This window comes from Aythya ferina, assembly GCF_964211825.1.
Source record: "Aythya ferina genome assembly, chromosome: 9".
NCBI lineage: Eukaryota > Metazoa > Chordata > Aves > Anseriformes > Anatidae > Aythya > Aythya ferina.
In genome coordinates, this window is record NC_140305.1 from 9,821,297 (window position 1) to 9,838,693 (window position 17,397).

A 17,397-nucleotide genomic window follows, 5' to 3' on the forward strand; every position below is an offset into this window, starting at 1 on the left:
ATTTTCTAGACAGCCAGACATGAATAAGAAAATGTAAAGCTGAAATGAAATAAGTGTTACATTAAGTTTACTCATATTAATGTCTGTCTTTGTTCTAGCTCAAGCTCAAATGCATTTAGTCTGATGATCGCAAACTCTGAACACAATCAGTCTAGCAGCGGATGCAGGTAAGTAAATATGCATATATTTTCAGTAATTTGCTTGTATGTGAGGCCAAAGACTGAAAACTAAATAGGTTGGGTATTTTTTTTGGCTAAACCTAGAGGAGTACACATAGGAGATAGTGTGGTCCTGTCTTTGATTCTCTTCCTGTCCATAATCAGCATCATGTCCTCTCAACTACTCAGTTGAATTAGAGCTTTTTGTAGCTGTTCCATGTGAGCTGTGTGATGACTTGAGAGGTTATCTTACTTTTTTGGATTTGGTAGCCTAACCTCCATTTTTTTTGTGGTTCACTTCAAATATAGTTTGTTTTTTTTTTTGAGACTTTCCTTTAAATTTTCTGGTCTTCAGATTTTAGTCTGAAGCCTTTGCCTGGGAAAAACCTAGTAGTGTTTTAAAATCAGAATTCACCCATTGAGTTGGACGTGTTCTGATGTCCAGCAGCCATATGATCTGCCTCTCCTGTGTTCCATTCGCCAGGATTCAAGCATCAAGTCTGTAAGGACAGACCAACATCAGCTGCAGGAATACCTCTATATGAACTCTGCTTCTGACCCTGATAGCCTTGAGAAACCTGATGGCATTGAAGGCTCAAATTTGGACACCTCTGAGTGCCCTACTGTACTTGTTTATTTTTTTAATGAAGTCAGCCTCTGATCAGGAGACCAGAACCTGATCCTAGGCAGATCAAGCAATTTCTAGCTCTAGCATGCTGATGTTAAGATCCCTATCTACATGTACCTGCCCGAAAGTGTTTCTACCTGATGCAGAGCCTAAAGAAGTGGTAAATTAAAATCACACCTTTGCACCATTTGGTGTGTGATGAACATAGCGTCTGCCTTGCAGACACCCGAAGATCTTGTTCCATGCTGTATCTTCAAGTGGAAATTGTTCTGGAGTTCACTTTTTGCTCAATATCAAGGGCAGAGTGAACCAAAAGCATTTCTTAATCATCCTTTCCCACTGACTCAGTTTTCTTTACTGCAGGATGTTGGAGGGTTACTTATCTCAGTTTGATACTTTTTTTTTTTTAAACCTTCAGTAATAGCTCCCTGCTCAGAAAAAAATGTGAATCCAGATTGTACAGTATTTCCCCAGCTGTCAGGCACAGTGCTGTACAGGGCAGAATTTGATCATCTTCTGGGAATGGAAGACTGACAACCTCAGTTGACTGAGGATACCTAGATAATGGCCTTGAAAGGGATGATTAAAATAATATGAAAAGCTTTGGGGTTAGTCTTTGATTCATTGAGTACTGAGCTTTGAATTCAATGTTGGTACCACTCAACTACCTTTTCCTGTCCACATAAAGCAAAATGGAAAGCTCTTGTTTTTGTGCAATTCACTGATTCTTTACTCTGCAAGCCAAGCCTTCTCTGTGGCTTTCTACTGCACCTAATACAATGTCTCTTCAGGGAAAAAACATGTAACTGATTTTTCCAAGGAGGCCAGTCTTCTGTATTTGCGGCTACTATAGGCTAACTTGGAAAAGTTTCTTTTCTTGCAAAAGATTCTGACCATGTTGATTGAGGCATGCCCAAACGCTACAAAAAACACAGTATGCTCTGTGATTTCGCCTTCTTTCCCTTTCTCTTCCTCCCTGCTCCTAGTGTAGTGTTCTTCTGTTAACAAGACACTGATTGCATCAGTTGAAACTGTCATGCCACACTGTAGATATGATTTTAGTGTACAGGGTGAGCGTGAAGCTTCCCAGGGGAGTACTATGTTATTTTCATTTCCCTTGTCGTTATTTCTCAATGTAAAATGGCCAATGATTCAGTGAATGATAAGTTTATCATAGTATGTTATGATGTAAACAAGAGCTATGACTGCATATTCTAGTACAACCCAGCTTTGTCACTTTCTAATCATTTTGGGTGAAATATAACCAACACCTGTCAGATGAGTTGGTCTACCTGAAGAACTTTTCAAATTTCTCAGAAAAGTATTCAGAAATCCCCTTGAACAAGTTACCTGGAAGCCGAAGCCACTTTATTGGGCACTTCGGATAGGGCAGCACAGTTGCCAAGATCACTGTTTCTGCAGGGGTCCATAGGGTAACCTTGCAGAGAGTTACAGCCAAGATGATTGTGTAGTAATAGAAAATCTTCCTTTTGATAGGAAAGAATTGCTTTTTAGGAAGATTTAAGGAAAAGTCTAGAATCCTCTAGGTTGTCGACTGATTCACTACTTCCTACCCACCTGACCCACCCATCTTTTGTCGTCTTTCCTGTCCTTTCTCCTCCCTCCTTTTCCATTTTGACTTTTGTCAGCATTTTTAAATGATGAGGAGATCAAGAACTGCAAAGGAAGGCAGTTTTCTGACATTTGCACTGATTATCACTGTAGTTTGACCTTCTGCACTGAGACAATACTTCTGAGCATGCACCTAAGAAATCACAGAATGTGAATACAATTTCTGTTTCCAGCTGCCTCCTGATTCTTCACCTTTCATATTTAGTCAAGTTTCTTTATCTTACTTAATGTATTGCCATGCTTAACTGGAATACATTTTTCCAAGCATTTCTCCATTTGTTTTGTTAACTTGATGCTCTCCCACTGCCATTCCCTTTTCAGGGACCTTTCCTATGAGAACCTGCTCGAACAGGAGGTGAAGACTTGAGTGGACCTCCTGCTCTCTACTTTGAAGTCCATGAACATTTCTGAGAGTTTGAATTTGAAAGGAACTCTAAGGGATATACCACTAAAAAGGGGGAGGGAAACTGGTGCAAAAAAAAAAAAGTTCTCTGGTGTTTGGGTGTATAAATGTGTTTCATAAACAGATGGTATATCTTAAAAATTCAGGTAGTGATAAATCTATTTTAAGTGATTCTAGCTAATATAAGAATTACTACAAATTCTGAATGTTTACACTACGTAGTGCAAAAGTTAATGTCTAGCTGTGCAAAATTAGGCATGTGACAAATGTCAGTGTGTTTGGGTTTCTATGAGGATGGTGTGTCACTTCAAGCCCTCCAGTGACTTTTTATTATTTGTCTTTAATATTACAGTAGCGAGCAGTCCACTAAAGCCAAAACACAAAAGGAGTTGTTGAAAACTTTACAAGAGCTGAAAGCTCACCTTCCTTCTGAAAAGCGAGTTAAAGGCAAATCTAGTATCCTAACAACGTTGAAATATGCCCTTAAAAGCATTAAACAAGTTAAAGGTAATCAAGTATGACACTGCTTAAATAATTATGACCTGGATAAAATTAAACATTTAAATAAGAATTTAATTGTGGTTGTCTGCTTACAGCTAAGTTTGTTTGAAAACCTCTTTAAGCAAATATTTGTCTTCTCATTTGTGGACTGTTAACTTGGGTTTCTTTGGGATTTAAAGGTTGCCAGTAGATGAATATATTATGATGCTAACGTGGGTGTTTTAAGGTGGGTAAATGTGTATGGGTTGCTGATAAGGAAACTCCACTGTAGAACAACTAACTTGGAATAGTACCTAGACTTTCCAACTGCTCATTCTGTGCTTATGCCAGAAAACCACTTGTTCAGTTTATTGCTTCCAGGCTATTTATTGATGAGACCTTAAATTCTGACTATAAACTGTTTAATGTTCTCATGTAGCCAATGAGGAGTATTACCAATTGTTGATGATTAATGAATCCCAGCCTTCTGGACTCAATGTGTCATCCTACACAGTGGAAGAAGTTGAAACTATAACCTCAGAATACATCATGAAAAATGCAGTGAGTATGCTGACACAAGCTTGCAGCATGTATGTAAAATGTTTTCTAGAATTGGCATGCCTTCTCCTTACAAGGTTGGAGTTCCTGGCTAGGCCAAAATCTGAAGAAGCTGATTTACCTTCAAGTGTATGTTCAGTAGAAACTTCAAGCCTTCATATAGACTTCGCCAATAGCAGCTCAATTGAAGCTTTTTTGTTCTGATAGTTAAATGGGAAATAAGTGAAAATTCTTGGTCTTCTGACTCATACCTCGTGCTTAGAGACAATGGCATGATACATCTCAATATCCACGTGATGCAGTGCAGTATGAAATGTGTAAATCATTAGTTGTCATTTTAGAGTAGTGGCTAAACTTGGAGGGTATCTCTGTCCAAAGCTTAGTCAAGGCACATGGTGAGTTGTTTCAGCTAATCCTTACAGTAGGGGTTATTTGATGTTTCAACAGTTCTTGTTAACAAGACTTAAAAGTGACCAATGCATTTGGACCATTGTGTGTTGCTGTGTTCTCTTCTGTGGTATTTGGTCTTTGCAACTGTTACAGGCTTATTCTATGATCTAGTGATACTGTCTTCTCTTTTAGATGAGAACAACTATGATGATCAATGTAGTTTTTAGCAGTAATGATAATTACAGTCACAGAATGATTATTTTATTTTCCCTATTCTCAGTGTTCTGTGTTTATTATGGAGTCTTAAACAATAATTACATCTAAGTTTATTAGCCTGTCTTCCTTGTTTTTTTTTTTTTCTGAATCCTCTGTCTGAACATATGTAGTTCTGAAATTAATAAAGTAATGGACAGATAGGGGATGTTCCCTAGCTTCATGTAGGTATTTTTTGTTGTACCTATGAATTGCCTGTAAGGTAAAAAATAAATAAATAAATAATAGGCAATCTAGAGTATAACTGAGGACTCCAAATATCATAAACGTTGCTCAATTGATCTAAAACATGAGTTTGTAAAAACCAGTGTTCTGACGATAGTTCTTAAGTTTGTATATAGTAATACCGGATTAAGCAATAAAGGTTGTGACGCAGGAAACTCTTCTGTGTTGAGGAAAAAATACATGGAAAAAAATACATGAAATGATGCAAGTGGAATTTGTGTATGGTTGTCTGGGGCTCTTTTTTCACCTGTCCATTACTTTATCAAGTGGCATAGAGCACTTATTTTCATTATGCGGTGAATAAATAAGGCAAACAACTCTTCTCAAAACAGCTCAATCTCATGGGTGTAAAATATGTCTGACGCTTTCTTGAAACCAAAATGTGTAATTTTAAAGTTGAAAGCTCCTCATTTCTTACTTTGTAAATTCTGCATTGTAAAATATGCTATTGTTGTCTAATACTGGTTTAAGGCATGTAAACTGATAAGTTCCTAGTGTATTAATCTTACTGCATAGTTCAAAAAGTGGGCTGTATACATCTGCTTCACAAGGGCATCAAAATTATTTTACTGCCCCCTAAACAGATGTGATTTAACTCTCTTTATTCTGTTTCCTTAGTTTTTACTTTTAACTTATTAATGCTTTTATCTTGGTGTCCTGTTTTATCTTACTGTCTAAACAATGTTATGGATTGAAGAATGTGTTGTTTTTTCAACTGTCTAAATTTGAGACTTCTTTTTAGGATATGTTTGCTGTAGCTGTTTCTCTGATTACTGGGAAAATTGTCTACATCTCTGATCAAGCTGCTTCTATTCTTCGCTGTAAGAGAGGTTATTTCAAAAATGCCAAATTTGTGGAATTCCTGGCACCTCAGGATGTCAGTGTTTTCTATACTTCTACTACCCCATACAGATTGCCATCTTGGAATATTTGCAATAGAGCTGGTGAGTGGTCTCCACAGCAGATATTTCTTTGACCTTCCTTCAGTTATGCAGATGCAAATATCAATTTTTGCAATATCCTTTCATCCTTCTCCATCACTTCATCAGAGTACAACACACATTACTAGAACATCTCTGAACAGTATGAGGTGTTTAACATGCTTTTATGAATTGCCAAAGCTTGTCTGTTGGCTAAAAGCTTTTTGATTGCCACTGTTCATTGGTTCACAGGCCACTTTTATCCAACTGATGATTGAAAGCAAAGAAGGTATGCATGCTGAAAGTGGATTTGTTTTCAAGATTTTCTTGCAATCCAGTGACCACAATTTTTCTTTAAAAAAAAACAAAAAACAAAAAACAAAAAACATTCTCTTTAGATATAAGGAGCACAATATTTTTGTCTTCTTACTTTTAAAATATGTATGATTTGAGTACTATACACCTTGGTTACTGTGTAGGAAGATGTACTTCAGCTAATGTCATTGCAGTAACCAAGTGTAGTTGTGTATCTGTTCTTTCATCCTTAGGAAAAAGGATGTCAGGCATGCTGATGGTGAAGGATTAGACCTCTTAGGGCACTTGATATTTGTTTGTGTGAGGGTTGTTTTACTTGTGCAGTGACAGCTGTTGGAAATTGAGAAATAGCTGCCAAATATTTTTAAGCAAACACTTGAAATTCAAAGTCTGCTCTGAATATTTGAAATTCCAATCCCTGTATAATAAGTATATGAAGTTAAGACAGAGTGAACCATAGTCAACATGAAAAACAATTAACAGTAATTGTGAAGCTGCTAGTCCAACATCTGTCAAAAAAGGTTCAATTGTGAACTTTGACCATGTGATCCTCCTTGTGCATGTTACTCAGTTATGCAGTCTATTTTTCCTGAAACATTTTTCTCTAGTTTTATTATGTTTGTAAGAGATTCATATTTCAAAAATGCAGTAGGTAGAACTACATACTTCATTCCATGTTTTGGCAGCCTTAGCTAGTGTTTAGAAGTGTTGCATATTGAGGCCTTTGAAAGATCAGAGCTTGGCTACTGTTGAAAAGGAGGGAAATAAGCTTCATAGGGGAGGGGAGGAAGGTTTTGCTTAAAATAAATAAAATAAAGTTTGGGTTTTGCTGGGGAGTGTGGGCTAGGCAGAGGAGGTTGGCAAAAGTATTTGATCCTTTAGCTGTCCTTTCTAGGAAAGAGGTCTGGTTTTGGGAGGTCCTGGAGAATTAAACTTCTTTGATCCATGGTGTAAGTTAGTGAAAAAGCTGACAAACAGTTCAAACTGGAGAGCTGTTTAGATATGTTTTTGGCAGAAGACTTAAGAAGCAAGCAGCTGTGATTCACACACCAGCCTAAGAAAAGCATAAAGTAAATAAATTAAAAAAAAAAAAAAAAAAGGCTTTGGGGAACTTAAAATTTTTGATGGATTCAAACTATATTACTTTTAATGCTGTTTGGGAAGAATTATTGCTTTAAATGCCATAACTTCTTAGTAATTTATTATAAATATTTAATGTTTCTAGAGTCTTCCACCCAGGATTGCATGGAAGAGAAATCTTTTTTCTGTCGCATCAGGTAAAACAGTACTATAATGAGACTTAGTGTTATGCTATGAAACTGCACTACAGAAGTATTTGACTTTTATAAGAATCATATGTTATGCAAGTTTTGTCTTTTTCCATAGTGTGAACATAAGGTAAAACACACGCTTGTCCTCTAGTCATTTAACTTCCAGAAGCTACTCAGGAAACTGCAAAGTGGTTGTAGGAAGTTGCATCTTAGAAGTTAATCAGTCTGAATATTGACCTTTGCACTGTGAATGAAACCGATACGATATCTCTCACAGCTGCAGAAAGTCTTTACTTCAAGTTAATTAAACTATTCTGCTTAGCATGTGCCACAGATCCTCATTCATTCTAGATGACTAATGGCAGATCATGAATTCATACCATATGTCCAGTATAGGTAGATGTATGAGAGTAACTTGGTTTCTCTTTTTTGCTGTCACTAGATGCTGTATAGTTCTTCTTGTTTTCCTTCGTGCTGCCTGTTGCTTCTCTGGTAGCGTTTCTGGAAAGAGAAATTGTGGGTCCTATAAGTTACTTCTGGAGTAAATAAATGCTTATAATTAAGATATGAGCATAGTTTTAAACAAATTAGAATGCTCTACTGCAGAGAGTTGGATTGGATGTATTGTAAAGGTACTGCTGGTGTGATTATAGACTTCTTTTCTTCTAATTCACATTGATTCCAGAAGCTTTAGCTTTGTAAAGCTGTGCTGTTATAACCTTATTACTTCACGTGTGTGTGTGTATATATATGTCACTGTGTAAATGGTTGTTCTTGCTGTTACGTTTTGTATTCTTGTTAAGTTAGCAACTGTTGTTCTAGGTAAGAGTTTCTGAGACTTATTTAAAATCAAAATACGTATTGAGTAAAAGAAGGTCTATCTTAACTGAGATAATACAGCAGTCTTCATAAAATAAAACTATAGAGCCATTCCTTTGGAGGGTAAAATGGGGATTAATATTAGATTAGGATTAGTGGATCAATAAAACAACTTTATCATTAAGAAATGGGTTTTTCTCTTCATCAAAGTTCCATGTGTAGGCCTTACTTCCATCAGGACTATTCAGGACTAAAGAGGACTATTCCTTATTGTAGTTGGTATGCAAAGGATGCCATCAGAATTAGGTTCTGTTCTACTGAAAACTAAGGAAGCTAAATTTTTGGGTGCTGTTTTAGGAGCTATCATGCAGTCTTTTTGTCATTAAGAAAATTACAGTAAATAGAAATTGTTTAGCGTGAGATGAATCTGTTGAAATAATCAACTCTGTTTAATTATTAGTGCAGGGAAGGAGCGTGAAAATGAGATTTGCTATCACCCGTTTCGGATGACTCCTTACCTTATCAAAGTACAAGATCCGGAAGTAGCAGAAGACCAGCTTTGCTGTGTGTTGCTTGCAGAAAAAGTGCATTCTGGTTATGAAGGTAATCCTTTCAGCAGACAGAGTAATTTGGTTTCATGAAATTAAGAACTGTTCTGTTTTACTACAGGAATTTCTGTGCAGTTCAGCAGTTTAATACAACTGAATTTCAGTTTAAGAAAGCTAACTTGCATGAGTACTGTCGGTGACCTCAAGTTTTATTGAAGTGGAAGGTAGCTGGATTGGTTCTCTGCCCTTGCTGGTAGTCTGTCAGCTAGCAAGCTGCTTTCCTATGTGCTCTTATGCAAACATTTAGACTTCACTCAGTATTTAATAGAAACTTGCAGCTTACACTACTATATGTATGCCAAAAATACTTTTTAATCTGCTTTTTTTTCTTTCAGCACCCAGAATTCCTCCTGACAAAAGAATTTTTACAACTACACACACACCAACCTGTTTGTTCCAGGATGTAGATGAGAGGTAAATTACTAAATACTGTTTTTCACATGTTTACGCAACCTGTCCAGTAACTTTTCAGGTATTTCTAGGGTTTACTGACTAGGTTAGAATTTTGTGTAACTATCAATAAGTTGTTTAACTCAGGAAGGGTCTTTTCATTAAGACCGCACTGTAATGCATTTTCACACTTGAAGTGTAAAACTATCTGCCTGCTAACAAGTTGTTCTTTTTATTTTATGTCCATCTGGGGCAAATCTGGACATAAATTCAGTCAGTGAAACCCACTGCCAGGACTACTCCTGTGCCAGCAAGCATGACCCATCTGAGACTTTTTTTTTTTAAAGTCTGATCGAATTATTAGCAAACAATATTCTGCTGTTACTTTCTGTTGGCAGAGGTACAATTAGAGAAGTGTCTTTTAAATATAACATTAGATCATGTAAAAAGACATTCTGTGTTCAGAGATGAAATTGTTCAGATTCTGCTGGCTGAAGGTTTCATGTTGCATTGACAGTCATGGAAGCTGGTTAGAGTTGGTGCATATGAAACTACCAATGTTTCAGAGCAGAGACAAATAAGATGCCTGTGATGTTGAGGCATACAAAGAGGTTCAGGAACGAAGGTGCAAACCAGGCTTTCCCTGAGTCTTTAGGACTGCTTTTGCCTATGACCTGTCAGAGGATGTTTAGGTGATGGAAATTTGAGCTCTATGAAAAGAACAGAAGATACTCCTTCAAGAAGAGTTGGGGACATAGGCTGAATAGGAGTTATTATCATAAAGCTCTTAAGGACAGGGTTGTCCTTCGAAATATCATAATACTTTGAAGGACACAGGAGAATTAGCTTGTTACTGAGCTGAAAACAAAGGCTTCCTTTTCCTGCTTTTTTTCTTTTCCTTGTTTTATGTCAGATTTTACTCGTGATGGTTTATGTTACATGATGTGTGGGATTTTTTTATCCTTAGTGAAAATTAAGTTGGCTACAATAATACTATCTGAGATAAATCCATCATTCCTAGAAGCTACTGGATCATTCTTTAGCTTCCTCTTCATCTGACAAGCAAGCCCAGCTCAATCTCTAATTATAGGTCTTACAATCTAGATCCTTGACTCTTCTACTGACCTTTTATGTTGGTCTAAAAACATGTAGCTCCTTTGCATTGAAGTTACTGAATTTGCTTCTTCCTTTATAACTAAGGCAATAAATAAGTTTAAAATTGGATACCCTAAGAGAGTAAGTGCTCTGTTCCAGCACAGGTTTTCATAAAACAGGTAGCAAAGAATAGGAACAGAGCAAAGAAGAAAGAACAACAACAAAAACACATGTACTTCTTTTTACAACTTTATTTGAGGAAGTTCTTTCTAACTGAAGTAATTCTGAGTTGATAGGTATTTTCAACTCCTTTAGCCATATAACTTTTTTTTGCTGCTTTGACCTTGGCAGTGTTTTTAATTGTCAGAATGGTATTATTTAGTATGAGTTGTCATGCCAGTTCCAGTTTTTTGAAGTTGTTGCTTTAAATCATTAACAAGCTTTTAAGTCTTACTACTGAAGCAATTAGTTAACTAACAAGGCATAAGTTGCTCTCCTTGTTTTTCTCTGAATATCTCAGCCTCTTTACCAGAAGGGTATGTCATCTCTTCTGTGGAACTGATCTAATTTCAGTGGGCTTGAAAGTGCAGTGTCGAAGGCATTTGTTCCATAATGTTTGATGTTTGTGAGTTCCAATACAACACAGTTTTGTGTCTGTTGTGCGCTAGGGTTAAGTTCCTCATTAAAAGCATTCAGATAGCTGAGCATCGTACTTCTCCCTAGGCCTTCATCAGCAACTGGGGCAGGGGAAGGGTATACATCACTTTGAGTTCACAAAGTGACTTGGTGTGTGGCAGCTTCTTAAACGTTACTTGATGTAATTTATATTTACCAAAGCATATTTTTGGAGGTTAGCTTTCAGGATAAGGTACAAAATGACATTTGTGAACTTCCATTCTTTTTCCTTAACGCTTTAAATGATCACTTAAGGTGATTTCATCACATAATCTAGTTCCTCATGTCATTAGAAGATGTTACTGTGTGGGAATTCAGGAATATTACTTTTAATTTTTTATTCTAATTAATAAGCTTGCTTCTTTGCAGCTCCTTTGAGTTAAACTCTTAACCTGCCTGTGAGAAAGTTTTCTTGATCCCTAGTCAGCTACTGGTTGCTAGTTCAGCTACAGAAATCCTGTGTGAACCTTAGCATTGGCTTGCAGCCCATAGATCAGGGCTATTTGGTTTCGTGAGAGTTTAAGATTAAACTTTATTAATACTTTTTTTAAATTCAGGGTAAGTACTCATTCTGTAGAGCCTGGGCAGCATAAGAAAATACAGGAGAACTGCTGTAGCAGATTTCTAAACACTTTGGTCAGTAACACTACAAAACACCAAAACAAAAATCAATGCCTTGCTCAAAGAGAGTTACTGCTATTAAGCTGGTACTGGTATGGCACCCCAGATTTAAATTTAAAATTGTTCACTCTTTTTCTAGGAAAAAGCAAGTAAAACTTACATTTGTTTTAAGTGTTTCCATTTGAAGTATACTTTTATTCTGCTTGATTTAATTAAAAAAATATTCTTTGTTTTTCTTTCCCCAGAGCGGTACCTCTGTTGGGATACCTACCTCAGGACTTAATAGGAACACCAGTCTTGGTGCATCTTCACCCAAATGACAGGCCCTTAATGCTAGCAATTCACAAGAAAAGTATGTGGTCTCTTTACTGTGGCAAAAATACCTTTCTTTTTATTCCTGAAAGTAAATAGTAACAGCTACAGAGACCTCAGCAAGTAGGAGGTGAAAAAAATTTCTGCAAGTAATTAATATTCCTTTACTCTACAACTTGATTCTTAATGTAAATTGATGAAAGTGAGAAATCATTCAATTTCATGTTTGGTAAAAATGAGGTGAAGCATGTCTGCTGTAAACAAATTGACCATACATGATTATTTTATACATAAAGAAAATTGTGCTGCGAATGCAATGATAGAATTTGTCATTTTAAATTGTAGTCTGTCTTCTCTTGTAATTAGTCAAAGAGAAGAAAGACATTCAGGGCAAGTTAATTTGTTAATGTATGGAAATGTACAGCTGTCTCTTCAATCATTGTGACAACTCTGAATCGTTAAGTAGAACAGTGTAAATATTAAACTGACTTTTTAAATCATTCATTACAGTTCTTCAGTACGGAGGACAGCCTTTTGACTATTCACCAATCAGGTTTTGCACTAGAAATGGAGATTATATAACCATGGACACTAGCTGGTCCAGTTTCATCAATCCTTGGAGTCGAAAAGTTTCGTTTATTATTGGAAGACACAAAGTTAGGACGTAAGTCAATAAACAGTTATTTTTAAATTTTCTTTTTCATTGGAATCATATGGTGATTCCTAAAAAGATATAAGGGACTAACAGGGTGAGTGGGCAGGAATAATACAAATTATTCCCTCCTTACATTTGGGTTTGGTGATATAGTAACTCCTTTAAGTGAAGGAAATTTGACATGCTTCAAACTTTGTCAGTACTGTCAAGAGTTGCTTAAGGAGAGTGAGTGAAGATATGTCTTGTGAGATTGAAACATCATAGATATAATATATAGAGATACTTAAATAGTGGTGGTAAGTGATCCTTACATAGGGATGGTAAATTAAAGATGTGCTCTGAAACTGAAAAGTACTTGAGTTTGTAATTGACTGGCCAATGTTTGGTTTATGCAGGGGTCCCTTAAATGAAGATGTCTTTGCTGCACCCAACTATACAGAGGACAGAATCCTTCACCCTAGTGTTCAGGAAATCACAGAGCAAATATATCGGCTGCTATTGCAGGTACAGCATCTGCTTTAATGACACGCTTTTAATTTCCCACTGAAGAAAGGGCATTTACCCTCATGTGAATTTTGTATAGCTATCTTCTACTATACTGGGATTTCTGTCTGCAATCCTGGAAATTATTTATACTCATGATTACCGGACATGACTTAACTGAAGTGTGTTAAAGCTCCTGTTGGTGTTTTATGGATTTCATGCAGCTACATGTATGGAGTACTCACACAGAAAACAAACAAAATTACCCCCACAAAACTCCCCACCCCCAAAAAATTGTTTTGCATCTCACTTGGAATTATTGGTAACAGTTTTGTGTTGAAAGCTGCTGTGCAGATATGTGTGTGTGTGTGTATATATATATATATATATATATATGCATATACTGTTGTTTTTAACAGCCTGTACACAACAGCGGATCCAGTGGTTATGGAAGTCTAGGTAGCAATGGCTCACATGAACACTTAATGAGTGTGGCATCCTCCAGTGACAGCACAGGAAATAATAATGAAGACACTCAAAAGGATAAAACAGTAGGTTTTTACTTTTTTATTCAAGTATGAGATACAAAACTTCTAAGTGGCTTTTTAACTTGTGTAAGCATAATTCTCTCAAATTAGAGATGAGGGGAGGTATAAGGAGAAAGTCTTCATTTGTTTTTTTCCGACAAAGCTTTTTCCATATTAAACATTTCTGGTATAGATAGTGTCAACTGTACTTCAGTACCCTGTAGGTATGAAAGTAAGTGTGTATAAAAAATTTAAACCTGGGTGGTGTGTTAACATATTCTAATACCTATTTTATGTTATATGCTTGTTTCTGGGAAAAGCAGCTGTGGATATTTGAAAACAATTTCTTTTGGGAGGTGCAAGTCTGTACCTCTTGTTTTCTCAAGAGAAACTATGAAGATAAAATGCAATAGTAACGGTTTTATGCTGCAAAAACATTGAATAATATAGAATGAGAATTTATTTTTTGCTTAACATTTAGCTTTACGGGTCATTGTTTCATCCGGTTGACAGTGAGATATAACTTTTAAAAATTTCATTAGTCTGAACAAAACAGCGTAGTTAAATTCGTGCCTACATTTATCAGAACTATTCCATGGGCAAAGTAAACCCTGAATGTGGATGCAGTCAAAGGAACTGCACTATCCTCTAAAGTCTTTTTGGCATTTATTAGTCTTCCCAAATGCTGTGTTTGATTTCTGAAAGCTAATTGTCTCCTTTACTTAATTACATTGTTCATAGGCTGAATCTCCTGAACTTGATTTATGTTTCTGTGATTAGGCATGGCAGACTGCTGTGCTTTCCAAGGTGGTCGCTTTTGCTGGCTTTCAGTTCTTAAACACTAGCATCTTGAGTAGGTGAAGCTTCTGGAATTCTTGTTTCACAGATGAATTACTACATTTCAGAGCTTTGTAGAAAAAGAGGCCGCCTATTTTGAGGGGAGTAGATACTTACCTCTCCTTCACCATTTCTACAGATAGTTATGATTAGTATAATGTTGTAACATCCTGTCAGTGCCTGATGAAACTTCTAGCGCAAGAAGTTCAGTCTTTGCATCAATATTTTATTTACCAAGTGATACTGTTTTCTTCTGAAGTCTTACTTGTACCATTTCTTTATATTGTCCTATCAAAATCATTCAACCATATTAAACAAAATACGGAGTAATTGTATACGAGGAACTATTTTACATTTCTGCTCTCTCTAGTTCCTAAAATTCTGCTTCTGCACAATAAAGTCCTGTACGTCAGGATTTCTCCCATGATCAGACTAACTGTAAAGTAGAAGTTAACTAAGGTTAGATTTAGCCTTACTGAGGAATTGCTATGCATGAAACAATTTCATACTAACTGTTTTTAATGACCTGCTTTCAGAGTGGTCAAGATGCCAGGAAGGTCAAAAATAAAGGACAACGTATTTTCACTGACAATAAAGCAAAACTGGAGCATAAGAGAGAGCCTCTTGCAGGTAAGACACTAGAACTAAGTGTTAGTTTATTGCAATGGTATGTGATGTAATGTAGGGGCTTTTCTAATCATACTTAACTGATAAAAGTGCTGCGTTTATGTATTGTATTGTCTTTAGTCTCTGCACTGTGTTCTGGAAAACATGCGACCCAGCTGTCTGAATTGACAGTGACATAACATACATTTAAGGCATGTACTAGAGCTGTTATTTTGAAGTACTTTAACTGTAGCTTCTCTTGTCCTACTAGTCAAATGTTTTTTCTGTTAGGTAGAAGAAAAAGTTATGGATGTTGTCTTTACTTTTTGCATGTAACCTGAGGAATTTTGAAGTTGTTAAATGAAAACCTTTCTGATCAGATTTAAATTTTCTAAACATGAACAATAACTTTTGCACTAGCATTGTCCTCATGCTGAGTGTTTCATCTATAATGATCTCTATTCTTCTGTATCAGTTGTGTCTGTTCCCTTTCAATCCATCAGCTGAACTAAACTTCACACCTCTAAGAATCTGTAAGAACAGGGAGGGTATTTACACAATATTTATCTACTAGGTCACAAACTTCATATTGCTTTACAGTGGTTAATTTCTGACATACTAAAAGTTCTCATTTAGATGTATTTCTTACTGTTTGACTGATATTTTAGGGGAAACTCCAAAGATTAATGCTGTGATTGCATAATAACAATCTCTTAACAGAAAAACAAAGTGGTCCTGGTGCTCAGGTGAAAGATGCGACAGGAAAGGATACTGCGGTCACAGCTGCTCCTAAAAATGTGGCTACTGAAGAATTGGCTTGGAAAGAACAACCTGTGTATTCTTATCAACAGATTAGCTGTTTGGACAGTGTCATCAGGTAAGGAACTACTGTGTAAATTACCATTGATCTGTAGACTTAAGACTTGCATATCTAATATTGCTAAATCCTTTTATTTTAGATACTTGGAGAGTTGTAATGTGCCTGGTACAGCAAAAAGAAAATGTGAACCTTCTTCAAGTGTGAATTCTGGTGTTCATGAACAAAAAGCAGCTGTTAATGCTATACAGCCCTTGGGAGGTATCTCTACATTACAACTTCAATTTTTTTCTAGCAGCCAGTTGGATGTTACTTCTTGTCAAAATAATGACAGGTGTAGCTTAGGGATGATTCAGCCATTTTCTTAACATTACATGTTGATAAACTAACTTTTAACATTAACATTTTCACTAGAATTAAAATACTTAATTGAATACTTAATCGTCTGATTGTTGATGTAGTAAGCTTGTTTATACTGTACAGAACACAGCAGGATTTGCAGTTTTAGGGCTTGAATCATTACCACATGTGAAAACTTAATTTCACAGTCAGTACTTCTAGGAACAACCAGCTGAAGACCCTGTCTGCTGATTAATTGCAGCAAAAATTCCATTTTAAGTGTTCATATTTCACTTCTGTTTCTTCTCTGTGGGAATTTTTAAAAAGGGATAAAAGGGGTAGAATGCTATTCTCAGTGCTGTGTGAGGTGTAAGAACTCATTTGAAAGGAATTGTCCAGCCATGGAAGAACAACGGGGATTACTGAGGATAGGTACCTACAAAGTCTGCTAGAAAAAAAAAAAAAAAAAAAAAAAACAGTAAGTTGTTAGGATTTAGTTGTAACATTTGATATGGTCCATGTGTGGATGGGGAGCTAAAGTGGAAAAGGCAACTGGTTGGTTAGTACAAGAGTTGTGAGATTAGTAGAGAGCTACATGTAAACAAGGTACCTGCTGATTTAGCCTCATTAAAGGGGGTGACTAGTAGAGTTTTTTAAAAACTGGTCTTGGGAATTATTTTATCAATATTTTCTTTTGATAAGCTTGAAGAAAAAAATCTAACGTAGTTTTTAGAATACAATTGGAAGATATAATCAGCATACAGAGGAACGAAATATCCTTTAGGAGTTGGAGGACCTTGAAGTAGAGAGGAAGAAGTAGTGGAACTCGCATCATGCAGTTAAGAACACAGTTTCTGCTGTCACCTGGAGTCTTTGCAGTCCTAGCTGGTAGGAAAGGATGTAGGTTTGCTAGCTTCTTGGTGTGCTGATGATTGCAAATGACCAAGTCACTAGCATGCTCTAGTCAGGAAAAAGGCAAACTGTAGGTCTTACAGTGTTACACTCGGTATTTGTACTAAAGAAAGAATGTTTTGATGCTGGTTAGAGGCATTGGTATGGTGTGCTGGATTACTGCTTATAGTTTTCAGGTGAGAAAACTTAAGTAGGCAGATGTTCATAGCAAAGCTTAGCATCTGCCAGCTAATTACCAGGTAATGAGAGATTAGTATATGACAAGATGGGAGCTGGGAGGGAGACTCTTAGGCTGGAGGAGACTTGAAACTTCTAAAGTCATACCATCAGAGATGGATAAAGCCCAGGAAAGATCAAGAAGTCCTTCACTGACAAGATTTGGTTTGTCTGTGTGAAAGTAGAGGATTGGATTTGGTTGCTCAGAAGTCATCCTATTTCTAAAACATTC

General features: G+C 36.3%; 1 protein-coding gene across 6 annotated transcripts in view; it reads left to right on the forward strand.

Annotated features, from left to right (window-relative positions):
- The window catches only part of PER2 (period circadian regulator 2), a 47,461-nt gene that overhangs the window by 18,471 nt on the left and 11,593 nt on the right, over positions 1-17,397 (forward strand). For 5 of the 6 annotated variants that reach the window (XM_084529647.1, XM_084529648.1, XM_084529649.1 and 2 more), the window contains 14 exons: positions 99-167; positions 3,174-3,328; positions 3,741-3,862; positions 5,490-5,691; positions 7,208-7,259; positions 8,533-8,675; positions 9,016-9,094; positions 11,707-11,813; positions 12,284-12,437; positions 12,824-12,932; positions 13,331-13,462; positions 14,812-14,905; positions 15,602-15,758; positions 15,841-15,959. In XM_084529647.1, coding sequence (XP_084385773.1) covers positions 99-167; positions 3,174-3,328; positions 3,741-3,862; positions 5,490-5,691; positions 7,208-7,259; positions 8,533-8,675; positions 9,016-9,094; positions 11,707-11,813; positions 12,284-12,437; positions 12,824-12,932; positions 13,331-13,462; positions 14,812-14,905; positions 15,602-15,758; positions 15,841-15,959 — 1,694 coding nt within the window. Of the gene's footprint in view, positions 1-98; positions 168-2,739; positions 2,774-3,173; positions 3,329-3,740; positions 3,863-5,489; positions 5,692-7,207; positions 7,260-8,532; positions 8,676-9,015; positions 9,095-11,706; positions 11,814-12,283; positions 12,438-12,823; positions 12,933-13,330; positions 13,463-14,811; positions 14,906-15,601; positions 15,759-15,840; positions 15,960-17,397 lie in introns of all 6 variants that reach the window. The other variant, XM_084529652.1, reaches the window with a different exon arrangement.